Source organism: Periophthalmus magnuspinnatus, chromosome 18 (genome assembly GCF_009829125.3).
Source record: "Periophthalmus magnuspinnatus isolate fPerMag1 chromosome 18, fPerMag1.2.pri, whole genome shotgun sequence".
In the NCBI taxonomy this organism is placed as follows: Eukaryota; Metazoa; Chordata; class Actinopteri; order Gobiiformes; family Gobiidae; genus Periophthalmus; species Periophthalmus magnuspinnatus.
In genome coordinates, this window is record NC_047143.1 from 12,786,216 (window position 1) to 12,801,905 (window position 15,690).

At 43.5% G+C, this 15,690-nt stretch overlaps 1 protein-coding gene across 2 annotated transcripts in view; it reads right to left on the reverse strand.

Annotated features, from left to right (window-relative positions):
* Positions 1-809: 809 nt before the first annotated feature.
* Positions 810-15,690, reverse strand: part of nagk (N-acetylglucosamine kinase) — a 34,773-nt gene continuing 19,892 nt past the window's right edge. Inside the window, exons 6-10 of one of the 2 annotated variants that reach the window (XM_033983523.2) lie at positions 8,007-8,119; positions 7,848-7,935; positions 6,610-6,707; positions 5,186-5,264; positions 810-2,624 (exon numbers count right to left, since the gene is read on the reverse strand). In XM_033983523.2, the coding sequence (XP_033839414.1) occupies positions 2,425-2,624; positions 5,186-5,264; positions 6,610-6,707; positions 7,848-7,935; positions 8,007-8,119 (578 nt within the window). In that variant the 3' untranslated portion in view covers positions 810-2,424. The remainder of the gene's footprint in view (positions 2,625-5,185; positions 5,265-6,609; positions 6,708-7,847; positions 7,936-8,006; positions 8,120-15,690) is intronic. The other variant, XM_055228957.1, reaches the window with a different exon arrangement.

Here is a 15,690-nt window from a genome sequence, read left to right on the forward strand (position 1 = left end):
GAGTGGGATCTGGAGAGGAGCAAAATATCCAATTTAGAGAAAGTCACAAAGAGCAAAAACAAGAACTCAGCCAAGCGAAGTGTACCACAAGGGATACGCAAGTGATCTGGCACCGAGTGTCAGGTCCTGGCTCCCTTTATCCTCCCCAGGTGCAGCTGATTGAAGATGAAGTGCAGGTGTGCACGGGAGGAGCTGAAATCTCCACCCAGCTCCAGGCTCAGGTACAGAAGGGGGAAGGGAAAAACGGTGCAACAGGGCAGGACAGACTGGGATCATGAGTCAGGGCCTGGTGCAGTCCAGTTTTTCATACCCGAGACTCTTTCTTGGATGTCTGCCGCTGTGAGACTGGATTCTGTTCAGGGAGGTTGCTGTGGTCTTCTCTCAGAGCTACCAGCCACTGTGCATTGCTGTTATGTGATGCCTCCTTCTTCCATATGCCTTACCAGTACTGTTTGATTTCCACTCTTGGTGGCTCTGACTCTGGTGTCATTACCCTGCCATTGAGCATACACTTTCACCGGCTGTGTTGTCAACAGACGGTTTATTCATCTGGCTTCATTATCTTACCTCTTTAGGCAGCTGGCCAAGGCTTGGAGCTTTTGTTTAGCAGTTTCCAGTGCTTCAAGTATGGGCATGTGGCTGTACCTCTTGGGTACTTGTTTTTTCATTGCACTTGGGTACTTGTTTTTTCATTGCACTTTTCTGGGCCTCCAAAGGATGTTCTTCCTTGCATATCCAACAAAAAAACTCTTATCCAAAGGCAGAAGTCCCTACCCCACATTCCCCTCAGTCAGACAATGCAAAACATCCAGAGCAGTTTTCTTCTTTATTCAGCACTTGATTTGATGTGTTTTTGAGCTCTGAGCCCGTGTGCAGCGTTTTGCAGTGTTACCTTGGGTGAGTTTGGTTTACATATTTTAGAATATAAAATTGATCGTATTACATTACCATCTATATAAATACTCCCTTGTGTTGTTTGGTTCTAGCACAAACTTAAAAATTTGGTAACAAATGATTTTTGACACACTTATTGGCTCTTTTTATGTAAACATTATGAAAATGCAAATATTGTCAAAAACATGAATTTCCTTCAGACGAATCATTAAATACAGCTCAATAAAAGATCTGCAACATTTTGCTAACACAGAATTTACTCTTTATAACTCATGGTGACTTACTGTAATCACAGGCACCAACCTTTACTCTCAAACTGTGCCTACTGAAAGTATGTTTAATGATGAATTCTGAAGAGAAACAGAATTCTACCCAAAAGGAAGCATAATTTACATGTTAAGAATGCATCTTATTGACCATTCAAACATTAATTTAAATAAAATAAAGTTCTCGTCACTGAAACTGTATGCATGACCCCCATGGTTCTTTAACATTAACTGTCTACCTGCTAAAATTATATATTTGAAGGACACATATTCTGAATTATTTGTATCGTTATTGGCCGTTAAACATGCTCTTGAGCACCTTTGCTTTGGCGTTTCATATTTTAGAACTTCAAATGATGACTATCTTCAGACAAGACACCATGTTTCTACAGACGCATGGATTATTTCTATTAATGTTATAACATGGTTAAAAGCTCAACAAATTTTGCATAATATGTATTCTTTAACAAAAATGTCAATAAACACAAGGCCAGCATTTTAGTCATGTGACAAAAATGTCAATGTCATTTGTACTGGAGTGCTATACAGACAGTATCGGGAGATGTAATGTCTGAATGTAACCCACCTTTGAACTAGTGCCTCAAGGCAACCTGTCCTGTGCCCAGGGGCCCCTCTTTACCTGTCACCCAAAGCTTACAAACCAAGGTGATCCCAAATACTTTTTGCTTAACACTGTTCATTAGCTTAATGTTAATTGACTGTTTAGAAATGTAAATTGTAGGAACTAAAGTTAAATCAATGTTTTTCTGTGCTTATTATACTGACATGGGTGATTTAGCTTGCTAATAGGCTATAACCTCTGCATATTAGTTAAAGGACATCATGTTTTCACCATTTCATCAATTTCACATTATTTAAACTGCCAGTATCAGTAAACGTTACAGGTACAGGGCTTTATAATAAAGTCTATTTTTCACAAACATCTACAGACACTTTTTGATGATATAGGTGAAAAGTACACCAGATGGCCAGATTTTGTGAAATCTACATGATCTATCCTCTTTAAAATCACACCCATACCAAAGATCACTAATGTATATATCTGATTAAGATAAATCATTGTTTAAAATTTCATTTAATGTGAACAAAAAAACTCCAAAAGCGATTTGATGCCATTCATTACTGCTAATTTACCATTGTCAATATCTATAACTGAGTGACCCGCTAACACAGCCACAGTATGGTCCACTAGGATTCCAATCTGTCCTGTCCCCTGGTCACATGATTCAGCATGCTCCTCTCATTAGCTGCTATTGAAGATGTGTGTGTAGAAGACTTTAGCATTGGCCAAGTAGTCCATTCTGATTGAGACCCCCAGTGCCTGAGCGCCCAGACTGGCCCCGCCCAGAGCTGAGGAGTGCTGCAAGGTCAGGAGGCTGTAACCATGGAAACGACCTCTGAACTGCTCACATGCCGCTGCCTCACACAGCACCTCAGTGAAACCTGGACAGAGGAGGAGAATAGTTCAAGCAGTCTGTCTAGCAATACTGTTCTGATATTATTCACTGTAGATTTAAATTCTAACATCGAGGCAAAGGTAGTGAAAGAACTAGGTTTATTGTGGGGGGTATCTTACTGCAATGGGGTATTAACTGCTAATACATATTTGAATCACCATCATCACGGGTGGGTGGTGAGTCTCTGCCCCAAGTGGAGGAGTTCAAGTATCTCGGGGTCTTGTTCACGAGTGAGGGAAGGATGGAGCGTGAGATTGACAGGCGGATCGGTGCAGCGTCTGCAGTGATGCGGTCGCTGTATCGGTCCGTTGTGGTAAAGAAGGAGCTGAGCCGGAAGGCGAAGCTCTCGATTTACCGGTCAATCTACGTTCCTACCCTCACCTATGGTCATGAGCTTTGGGTAATGACCGAAAGGACAAGATCGCGGATACAAGCGGCTGAAATGGGCTTCCTCCGCAGAGTGGCCGGGCGCACCCTTAGGGATAGGGTGAGGAGCTCGGTCACACGGGAGGAGCTCGGAGTAGAGCCGCTGCTCCTACACGTTGAGAGGAACCAGCTGAGGTGGCTCGGGCATCTGCTCAGGATGCCTCCTGGACGCCTCCCTAGGGAGGTGTTCTGGGCATGTCCCACCGGGAGGAGGCCCCGGGGAAGACCCAGGACACGCTGGAGGGACTATGTCTCTCGGCTGGCCTGGGAACGCCTTGGGGTCCCACCGGAGGAGCTGGAGGACGTGTCCAGGGTGAGGGAAGTCTGGGAGTCCCTGCTTAGACTGCTGCCCCCGCGACCCGGTCCCGGATAAGCGGAAGAAAATGGATGGATGGATGGATGTTACATTTTATTGTTTTGAAAATTCTATATTTGCCCAAAACAACATATTAGCGTCTTTAATAAGTTTAGATTTTGACGCTCTGAGTCCCCGCTCTGTGCATCCCACTAATGAAATTACTGCACATTGCATCATGTTTGCCAAGTTGCTGTGTCCTGCTTTGTATAAAGTTTTTGTTTATTTGAGAATTGTCATGTGAGAGCATGGATGACATAGGCATGTGGGCTTAGCATTACACAGAATTGCACAGCTAATGGTAAGGAGGGTTCAAATAGAGCTCAGGAGAGATTGGTAAATTACTCAAACATGAACGGATGACATCTAAAACCTCTTCAGGCATGTTTTTGATTTAGGGAACATAATAACATGGTAGAAATCTTGAAAAAATATATTTTTGCACAATACCCCTTCTTTAATACGAGATGATGATAGGCACTTGGCTATTTTTGATGAAGGCACAATACAGATGTTAAAGTTTTAGTGCACAAAAGACAGAAGAAATACAGCCCACAATAAGTTTCATTTTATCTACAAATATATTACACTCTGACAAAAATTATACATTTTGTGAAGCTCAAATACAATTTTGTACCTAGAAATAAGCATTTTCCCCCATTCTTTGTGCTATACCTGACATCTGTACCCTGCAAATTAAAAATCATTTCTTATTTTTTGTATATTAAAAAATGAGCTTAGCTTAAATGTGGGGGAATATGGAACTGTTTAAAGCTGCAGTACAGGTCAGGAATTTGCCCATTAACTATCAAAGCAGCAGCAGTAGCAGCAGTAGTAGCAGCAACAATACTATTGGTAGTAGCAGTAGTTGTAACAGTAGCAGCAACAATAGTAGCAGCAGTAGAAGGAGTAGTAGTATCAGTAGTATCAGTAGGAGCAGCAGTAGTAATAGTAATAGTAGTAGTAGTAGTAGCAGTAGTAGTAGTAGTAGCAGCAGCAGCAGCAGCAGCAGCAGCAGCAGCAGCAGCAGCAGCAGCAGCATTACAGTGCATTTACGACGAGGCATTAGGGGTGTCGTGTTTACATGCCTATAAGTGTCAAGTCTATAGTGGACATGTGTCTTGGCCACTTTGTGCTTTTGTGGTGCGTTTGAGGTGTCAGTGCGGCACAAATCTGGTGGTGATGTGGCACGTCTTGAGCGTTTAAGTGTTGGACGCTCTACTCGCACGTCCAAACAGCCAGACGCTAAAGTCTAAAAACTTTAGCTGAACTTTTGGCATTTGACGTACAGAATCAATCAGAGACTACGTTCCTGTGATTTAGCAATGGCATTATCCGCAAAAAGTAGAAAGACATCAGCTACAAACTAGCAGCAACTTTGTTATGCCAGGTGCACCGGCTAGCTTAAAGGCTATTCATGAACCCAGACACACCACCACCGAGCTGCTCGCCTCTGTTGATGGGTTTTATGTAATAAATACACTAAAGCCACTCTCTCAACCTGGTCTGTATCATTCACAAGGAAAAAAAAACATCCAAAGGCATTTGGAGACCACAAAGGACACATTGGAGGGGTTTGTCCTAAAATGCAAAGTCGTCTAACTAGAAGAGTCCAACATGTTTTTGACGCCACGGTCTGAACGCAGCATTAGAAGTTGTAGTATCAGTAGTAGTTGCAGCAGTAGCAGTAGTACCAGTAGTAGAAGCAGCAGCAGCAGTAGTAGTAGTAGTAGTAGCAGCAGAAGCAGGAATAGTATCAGCAGTACCTGGTCTAAGCAGCTCCCAACTCCTCCACACTGACCCCTCACACAGGATGGGCAGCCCTAGAGGACCAGTCAGCAGGCTCTGTCAGAACAGTGCAGGGATTACTCAAATAAGAGTAATGTTATTTCAAAATAATATTACTCAAGCAGAAGTACCAAGCAGTAATTCAAGTAAAGGTAAAAAAGGACAGACAAAAAAATTAGACTAAATCATATTTGAAGGAGCGGTGCAAGAAACACAAATGTTCGAATAATTTCATATTGTGGGCATAAAACTTTTGTCACTTGTAGACTTACTAACAGTGGGAAGAGTAATCACAACTTTTACTCCAGTTAGAGTGTTGTTACTTAAATACAAATATTACTTAAATAGGTTAATTATGCTGCTTGAAAAGTACTCTGAAACATACCATTTTTTTAAAAAGTTACTCAAATAAATGGAACCGAGTAGCAGGAGAAATATGCAGAACACAGCCTGTAGCATTATTGTGTTATTCATAATACTGTAAAATACATAATTCTTTTGTGCATAAAAAAGGATTTTCTTGTTATCTGTTGGACAATTCTGGTGTTGCAGACAGACCATATGTTTTGAACAATGAGATATAAATAAGGAACTAGAGAGATTGATACTGTGGTAACCTATAGAGGAGCACCTGGCTTTAATTATTTACCACTTGGTCCTTGTCGATTGCACTGTGTGCTAACTGATAAGAAGTCACTTTTAGCATAACAGTGAGTTATTTTCATTTTCCCTAATATGAACATGCTATACCCCTTTTAAAAGCTCTCTATTCAGTCACTAAATTAGTTTGTCAATTACAATAATTTACAATGCATGCACAAGAAATTAATCGCCAGTGCCACTTAGCAACATTTGCGTGTTTTTAAATATTTGTATAGTTCACAATGATTAAAGATAAGGTTAATGTGCAGAACAGTTAATGTTCTTCTTTATGGTCACCTCTGCTCAGTGCACACTGCTCAGAGAGCACTGCTTAGCTCAGAGGCGTGTTGCAAGTGTTAAATAAGACGCAGTTACAGTCATATCGGCAGCCCATTGACGAGTTCTGGCACCTGGTATCGGATTGATAGCTGATACCGGTATCGGTGCATCCCTACGATGTAGACAAATATATATAGAGACATTTGCAAGCTTAACCACTAATATGCTACAAAATGGCAGTTGTTTAGGGGAAAAATGGTGCCTCCCAGATGCATCAACTGAAAGTAAAAGAAAAGCTGAAAGTGTTTTGGGTAAAATGTTTGGCCTAAATTTACTTTGTCTTGCCAAAAAGTATGTTTCTTAAACTTCGCAGCACAGGTCAATAGGAAAACACAGTTTAAAATTGGATTGCCATGGTTGCAATGGATGAAATCCCAAACTTTTAGGGAGTCTCCTCTTCCCATAGCCAGGCCCATCTCACCTCAGCCACTGCAGGCAGGACAGCCACCACGTGTTTGGCCAGGACCTTCCCCGCCTCTAGGAACAAGTGTTTACACAGTTCATCCCCCGCAAGAGCACCTGCGCACACACACAAACACACGTTGGGTTTCCATACTTCTTGGGGATCTCACCTTGGCATCTGTGCTTCCATTTCCAAGAGAGTCACCCTAGCCTAAACCATAAGCCTTGTTTTGATAGGTTTGCTTTAGAAAAAATGTGTACAATCTGAAAATGCATCCACTGTTGTAGATGAACCATATCGGCCTGTTTGAGGGTCTGAAGCGGACTCTCAGGGGTAGTGGTCTGGCCCTTTCGGGTTCAGAGCACTCTAGCTTTAGCAGCACAGTGAGATGATTGGACAAAAGAGAACATTGACTTGGGTCAAAACAAGATGGCAAAAGCAGATAAAAACAGAAAATAATAATTTCTCACCAAATGTTGACTTGGTCTTGTGATAAATCATCATATTTCCAGTGATGTGATTTACATGTTGAGCTGACATGCTTTGCAAAACATGTTAGCAACAACCATTTCCATCAGCATCATGCACTAATGAGTGCATGCCATGGAAAACAATATGATGCCATCTTTGATTTGTCTTCAAATCTTATTATACTTCATGCCCTGGACCTGGAGCATAGAGACACAACTCGACCAAACTGACACATGCCAAGGCATCCCCACCTAACTGGGCCTCACCAAGGCACCAAACTTACCCACACCAAACTCATCCACACCAAGGCAGTCAGACCAAACGCACCCGTGCCAAGACACCAAACTCACTGGCACCAATGTGCCAAACTCACCCATGCCAAGGCCCTAAGCTCACCCACACCAAGGAGCAACACTGACTAATGCTAAGGCAACAAACTGACCCGCACCAACGCAGCCCCAAGCTTAACATTAAATTATGTTTTACAATAATTATCAATAGCTATAAATTCTTACATAAATGCTGGATTTAAACTGGTTGCAGTCTTTGGTTGAAGTTGTAAAGAAAGTTACATCAAGGCCCCATTTGTGCTGTGTCTGTCCATGAAGTTCAGAACATTTGCACTGTACAAGCTGGGAGGAGGAGCTGATGAAGATCATTTCAATTCCAGCTCCAGCTGCCCACTGTTGTTGTACCACTGGACAAGACCTTGCCTCAAGTGTCCATGTAAGCTGGTTATGTGCATGTGCAATGCGCATGTGCAATGCGCATGTGTTGACACCCACCTTCGGACAGCTTCTTGCAGAAACCAGCGAAAAAGGACTTCTGGAAGTGTGTGTAGAGGTGTGGTAACATGCCCATCAGTTCGCTTACCTGGACACAGAACACGCATGACACTTTCATTCAGAACCAACTATAAATAACAGTGCTTTTGAGGAGCTCACCCCAAAGTACTCCTTCATGGCCATCCAGACATGTGTGATATCATGAGGGGGCGGGGCCAGGTTGTCTTTGGCGTCAAACACAGTCTTCACAGCCAGATGAGAAATCCAGTATGCTTAAGGCAGACAAAGAAATCTGAATTATTACATTATCTGAAAATCTGTGCACATTGTGGAGTGTAAATGTGTATGTAATATATTGTGTCTTATTTTACATTTTAAAGATAACTAGAGGATTTAGACTAAGCTTTGAGAGGCTTTGACAAGCCTGTAAAGCGCATTACAAGTGTAAGCCATTATTATTATTATTATTTGGAGCACAGGAGACAATTGGCATTTATGCACAACTATCACGAAATCATGATAAATTTCCCAAGTACACTTAAATTGTTAATGGTGATCAAATTAAATTTCTAGTGGACTCTGAGGCTATGCATTCCATAGTATGAACTTCAGCTCTCTCCCGTGTCCCTCGAATGAGTGGTCGGTTTACGTTTTCTCAAGCAGCCTCTGGTAAAACAACAAGAGAACGTTTCACTTCTCCTTTGCATTGTTCTGACTCTGAGGGCAATTCATTTAGGCACTCCTTTCTCTATTCTCCACTATGTCCTGTGAATTTACTTGGACACGATTTGATGTGCAAATTGAGCCCTTGTCTAATTTCCACACCAAACGGTCTGCAAGTTGTAACCACAAAAGATTTGGCTTTCACTCAACCAAATTTCACAGGGGTTCACACGGAAAGTCAAACTCCCAGTTATGATTTTCACTGGAAATTGTCCCCAATTCCCTCAAATGACTTACTTGATTTGGCAATTGATAGAGTATGCCCAACAGAGAGCACAGAGTTGAGGGACATGGGAGAGGTACAGTGTTCTGTTGATGTGCCTGTGACTCCATTTCAGGATTTTGAAAAACTTTGGGTTGAGAGTAGTGGGGATGTGTTAGTTACTGAATGCTTGTACTGGTCAAATCAGTACTCTGCTATTTCTCTGCAGGCTTCTGTTCTATTTTTAGATGCTAACCCTACATAGCATTATCTAAACCAAAAGAAGTTGAGTGGGCTGGGGTGGGGTTGTTTGTTGAGCAATGCTTAGCTGCCAGTGATTGGACACACATCAGTGACGTCACCGTTTCATTCTCTCACTGTGCTATCCCTCCTCCCTCCAGGCATCCCGGTGTGTTTGTGTGTTCTCTGATAACAGTGCTGAGACAGGCTGCTTTTTGTCCCAGGCTGAAGCAGAAGCTATACAAGAACTGAGGGGCATTCCAGTTGATCTCTGGGCGAAAGGTCCCACAGATGTAGGCCTCATACGCAGTTGTCAGGTCTAGGCGTGATTACCACTGGCTAACGTGCGTCCCTTTAGGCCACAATACCCCCTTAGTCCTGAGGCTAGGGCAGGTATAGCTCCTGCGTTCAATGATTTGTGCATAGCAGGTGTTATTGTCCCAAGTGAATCTGGGGGTGTTTGAAGCCCAATTTTTCCAGTCAAAAAGCAATGTGAGCCTAGTGAACCTCAAAAATGGCGCTTCACAGTAGGTTTGAAAGCCATTAAGTTAGCAGTTGAGCCAAAGTTTTTTTCCGTTGTTGATTTGGCAAATGCTTTCTTCTCAGTCCCAGTGCACAACGACTCTCAATGTTGGTTCTCTTTTGAATATGATGGGAATCTCTACAAATTTACTAGGATGTGCCCCTACGTGGTATAATGCAGCGCTGCGTGATTCATTAGCTCCACTTGAGTTGACCCAAGGCACATGTCTATTGCAATATGTTGATGACATTCTTTATGCAGCTAACGACCTCAAACAGTTGCTTCTAATTTAGGAGAATAAGTGGAGTGGAGGTGGACTTTTTAAAGGTGGACTAACAGGTCTTTGAGGGTCAGAATTGTAGCTGATAGACAGGTGTTCAAATACTTATTTGCAGCAGTAACATACAAATACATTATTTAAAAAATCATACAATGTCATTTCCAGATTGTTTTAGGTTATGTCTCTCAAAGTGGACATGCCCCATGATTTCTAAGTGAGAGAACTTGCAAAATCACAGGGTGTTCAAATACTTATTTGCCTCACTGTAGCTGACGACGACTTTTGTGCATAAACACAAATCTGTGGTGGAATTTCCTATTTAACTGTCAAATTGCAGATTTCTTGACCTGGTTTATGGTTCATATCTCTGTAACTGTTGCCAGTTGAAAAGATTTTAAGCAATAAAATCCATATGATCAGTTTGCGGAGGCAATATCTAATCAGCGATAAGGGTTAACATTTAAGGAGCGTAAGTTGGGATGTTTTTTTTTTTACTTGACTAAAAAAATTATCTGGGTTTAAAACTAAAGCTAAGGTGAATTGTTAAACTTAATACTGTTCTATGCTCCCTAACCCTGTTCACAGGGGTGCTCACAGTGAACCAGTCACATGAATATAAGCCAGATCCCCTACTTGCCGCATTACTGTGACTGGAGTGAAGTTCCATCCATCCATCCATCCATCCATTTTCTTCCGCTTATTCGGGGCCGGGTCGCGGGGGCAGCAGTCTAAGCAGGGACTCCCAAACTTCCCTCACCCCGGACACGTCCTCCAGCTCCTCCGGTGGGACCCCAAGGCGTTCCCAGGCCAGCCGAGAGACATAGTCCCTCCAGCGTGTCCTGGGTCTTCCTCGGGGGCCTCCTCCTGGTGGGACATGCCCAGAACACCTCCCTAGGGAGGCATCCAGGAGGCATCCTGAGCAGATGCCCGAGCCACCTCAACTGGTTCCTCTCAACGTGTAGGAGCAGCGGCTATACTCCGAGATCCTCCTGTGTGACCGAGCTCCTCACCCTATCCCTAACGGTGCGCCCGGCCACCCTGCGGAGGAAACCCATTTCGGCCGCTTGTATCTGCGACCTTGTCCTTTCGGTCATTACCCAGAGCTCATGACCATAGGTGAGGGTAGGAATGTAGATTGACCGGTAAATCGAGAGCTTTGCCTTCCGGCTCAGCTCCTTCTTTACCACAATGGACCGATACAGCGACCGCATCACTGCAGACGCTGCACCGATCCGCCTGTCAATCTCACGCTCCATCCTTCCCTCACTCGTGAACAAGACCCCGAGATACTTGAACTCCTCCACTTGGGGCAGAGACTCACCACCCACCCGAAGTGAAGTTGCAATGAACAATACCCCTCCCTGAACCGCCACCTTAATGTGGTGGAGGGGCTGGAGCACCCGAATGATCCTGGGAGCTATGTTGTCGGGGGCTTCATGCCCCTGGTAGGGTCACCAATGGCAAACAGGTCCAGGGGGACAGGTCAGACTAAGAGCGGTTCAGAAGCCCTATATGTCGCATGAACAATCAAGGCTAGTTACGTCAACCGGACTGGCGATACCGGGGCCCCACCCTGGAGCCAGGCCTGGGGTGGGTGCTTGGCAGCGAGCACCTAGTGATAGGGCCTTTCCCTATGGGGCCCGATCGGGCTCAGCCCAAAGGAGCGATGTGAGGCTGTCTAGGACCCGTGAGGGGCTGGTGCAGAGAGATATGGGCGGCAGTTGAAGGCAGGGGCCTCGACAAGGTGCGTTACCAACTAGATACATTCGGCCGCACCTCCACACAAAGCTTGGGCTCTGGAACCTAACTCCTTGAGAGGGGCTGGACTCTATTTCTCTGGCGTTTCCCACAGGGAGAGACGGCGCGCTGGTGTAGGCTTGCTTATTGCCCCATAGCTCAGCCAACTCGTGTTGGAGTTCACCCGGGTGAACGAGAGGGTCGTGTCCCTGCGCCTTCAGGTTGGGGACAGGTCTCTCACTGTTGTGTCTGCCTACGGGACGAACAGCGGTGCAGAATACCCGGCCTTCTTGGAGTCCTGGGAAGGGTACTAGACAGTGCACTGACCGGGCATTCCGTTGTTCTCCTGGGAGACTTCAATGTCCATGTGGGTAACGACAATGGCACCTGGAGGGGCATGATTAGGAAGAACAGCCTCCCTGATCTGAACCTAGGCGGTGTTCTGTTATTGGACTTATGTGCTAGTCACAGTTTGTCCATAACGAACACATGTTCAAGCACAAGGGTGTCCATCAGTGCATGTGGCACCAAGACAGTCTAGGTTAGAGGTCGATGATCAACTTTCTTGTGTCTTGGACACTCAGGTGAAGAGAGGGGCAGAGCTGTCAATCGATCACCACCTAGTGGTGAGCTGAGGGCGGACTGGTCCATCATCCTAGCTGAAGTCACTGGGGTGGTTGGCAAGCTCCTCGGTGGCAAGGTTCAGGGGGTGGATGAGATCCGTCCTGGGTACTTCAAGTCCAGGGTGTGTTTGGGGGTATGGGGTACGGTGATCTTTGCTACCGGTTGTCTGGTCCCTCTATGACCGAACGTTCCCTATGCATGTTGGACTCCGTTAGGGCTGCCCTTTGTCACCAGTTCTGTTCATTGTATTTATGGACAGAATTTCTAGGCGCAGCTAGGGGCTGGAGGGGGTCCGGTTCAGGAATCACAGGATCTCATCTCTGCTGTTTGTGAATGATGTCCTGATGGCTTCATCTTGTTCACAAGTGAGGGAAGGATGGAGCGTAATAATGACAGGCGGTGCAACATCTGCAGTGATGCGGTCGCTGTATTGGTCCGTTGTGGTGAAGAAGGAGCTGAGCTGAAAGGCAAAGCTCTTGATTTATCAATTAATCTGCATTTCTACCCTCACCTATGGTCACATGCTCTGGGAAATGACCAATAGGACAAGATACAAGTGGCCGAAATGAGTTTCCTCCGCAAGGTGGATGGGCTACATACACACGTGGACAAAATTGTTGGTACCCTTCGGTTAATGAAAGAAAAACTAACAATGGTGACAGCAATAATTTGAATCTGACAAAAGTAATAATAAATAAAAATTCTATGAAATTTAACCAATTAAAGTCAGATATTGCTTTTCAACCATGCTTCAATAGAATTACTAATAAACTCATGAAACAGGCCTGGACAAAAATGATGGTACCCCTAGAAAAGGGTCCACTAATTAGCATCACAGGTGTCTACAATCTTGTAATCAGTCACTGTGCTGTTTCGTGACATTGTGTACCACACACAACATGGACCAGAGGAAGCAAAGGAAAGAGTTGTCTCAAGAAATTATAGACAAGCATGTTAAAGGTAAAGGCTATAAAACCATCTCCAAGCAGCTTGATGTTCCTGTGACTACAGTTGCACATATTATTCACTGTAGCTAACCTCCCTGGACGTGGCCACAGGAGGAAAATTGATGACAAATCAAAGAGACAGATAGTACAAATGGTAAGAAAAGAGCCCAGAAAATCTTCTAAAGACATTAAAGGTGAACTTCAAGCTCAAGGAACATCAGTGTCAGATCACACCAGCCGTTGTTGTTTGAGTCAAAGTGGACTTAGTGGGAGACGACCAAGGAGGACACCACTGTTGAAAACATAATAAAAAAGCCAGATTGGAATGCGCCAAACTACCTGTTGACAAGCCACAAAGCTCCTGGGAGAATATCCTATGGACAGGTGAACCCACGGCACAGCCATGGATTTGCCTGTAGACGTTTCCTATAAACTGGAAATACGTGGTATTAAGACAAGGAATGGGGACCTGAGACATAATCTCTCCCCCATCTACAACTCCATTCTCAGACCCAGAACAGTGAGAACAATAGCAGGGTCGTATAGGGGCTGAATAGGGTAGTCTCAGCTGAAACTGGAAACAGCTGTTTACAGTTTCAGTGTGGTTAGCCCCTCCCCTCAGATAGATATAAAGGCAGTGGCCACCAGCATTCTGACCAGAACTGAAGAAGCGGCTTGGATGAGCAGCAAAACGTCTTCACTCCAACAACGATTTGTCCAGTTGACAGATTTGAACTTTGTCGTTTCCTATGGATCAGACCTGAACGACTGAGGGTCTACACCAGGGGTGTTCATTACGTCGATCGCGATCTACCAGTCGATTGCGAAGGCATTTTGGGTAGATCACGTTCCGTCATCCATCCAGTCACATGACTAATATACAGGACAACCAGTCAGATTACACCTGACCCTAGGTCACATCATGGGCGCTGCACACGCATAAACAAGCGCAAGTTAGTTTAACCCTATAGCTTCGGATCCTATAGTCGCTGATAGAGCGCAGTTGCAGACTTTCCAGCAGCGTAACTCCGCAACTAGTCGTCCTCTCATGTAAATTCAAATGCCGTCTCAAAGGGGAGACACGGGGCTATCTAAATATTTTACCATCATTACGGTAATCTGCCTCTGTTGTTCCTCGAAGGTGATGAATGAGAGCGCAGGCGCTGCAGGGGTTTTCCCAGTCATTTATTCGATGCGTAAAAGAAAAAAAATATGGATGGATGTGTAAAATAGAAGTAGTTGTGCGAAAAAAAGCTGTAAATTCTCATACTTCGTTTAACATGATTTTTATGGCTATAAAAAAAGACAAAACCGTAATCCACATGATTAGCTCTGTTATCGCTTTCAAATGAAAAATGCAATTTTACTCCTGGCTGGCTGTCAGAAGCTACTGCCCGAACTATGCATCCCTCACTGATTCCATTCAGTGTCATCAGGGCAGTAACCATCATTCAAGTAATTATGAACATGTAAGAAGTTCAATTGTGTTGTGCAGTATTATCTCATGACGTTGTGCAAGGTACATCAAAATGCACTGTACATGTAAGAATTCATAATACATTTACAAATAAATATATGTTTAACATTTTTGTATTAGGTGGTAGATCTTTCAGACACGATCATTTTAAAAGTAGCTCACATACTGAAAAAGTCTGCGCACCCCTGGTCTACACTGTGTTTTGTTTCATTCACACATGGTGCAGTTGTTGAAATTTTCAAAAATGTTTTTCTTTTAGCTTTTATCCAGTTGAGACCGTCAATAGAAAGTCTCCAATATCCTTTAGTGCACTGAGAAGCATATTTCACTTCTTAGTTTCAACTAATCATTCTAGTGAAGGCATATGGAGTTTACGATAGAAGTGGAGCACCTCCTGTATTATCACTTGATGAGGTCACAAGGTGTAACAATTTGAAAGAAAAACTAAATATGCAGCGTTTGTGTGTCCTGGTATATTTTTGATAAGGGTACAACAATATGTCACAGAAGGGTTATTTTTAGAGCAAATAAACGAGGGACCACTTTACCGTATTTTCTGGACTATATAAGTTTTCTGGACTATATAAGTTGCACCAGCCAAAAAAACGCATAATAATGAAGAAAAAAAAGCATATACAAGTCGCACTGGACTATAAGTTGCAGTTTTTGGAGAAATTTATTTTACAAAATCCGATACCAAAAACAGACATTTTATTTTTAAAGGCAAGTTATAATAGTAACAACAAAATAGAAAACAACAGGCTGAATAGCAGTACAGCACACTAATGTACCGTTATTAAGCTACCAGAAGCATAGATAACGTGGCTGTCATACTAGTACACCAGCCTAGAGTGCTCTTGCACGGTTGTCAGTGTGATAATAACAATGATGCAAAATTATATATTTTAAGAATTTCACATATAACTTGCATCTGAGTACAAGGTGCACCCCCAGCCAAACTATGAAAAAATGTCCGACTTATAGTCCGGAAATAGGGTAGTTAGTACTACTTAGTTTAAGGCTTATTTTAATTTGAAATTTGATGAAAATGTAGAGAAATTAATTATTTATATGTCTAAAATAGGGCTTG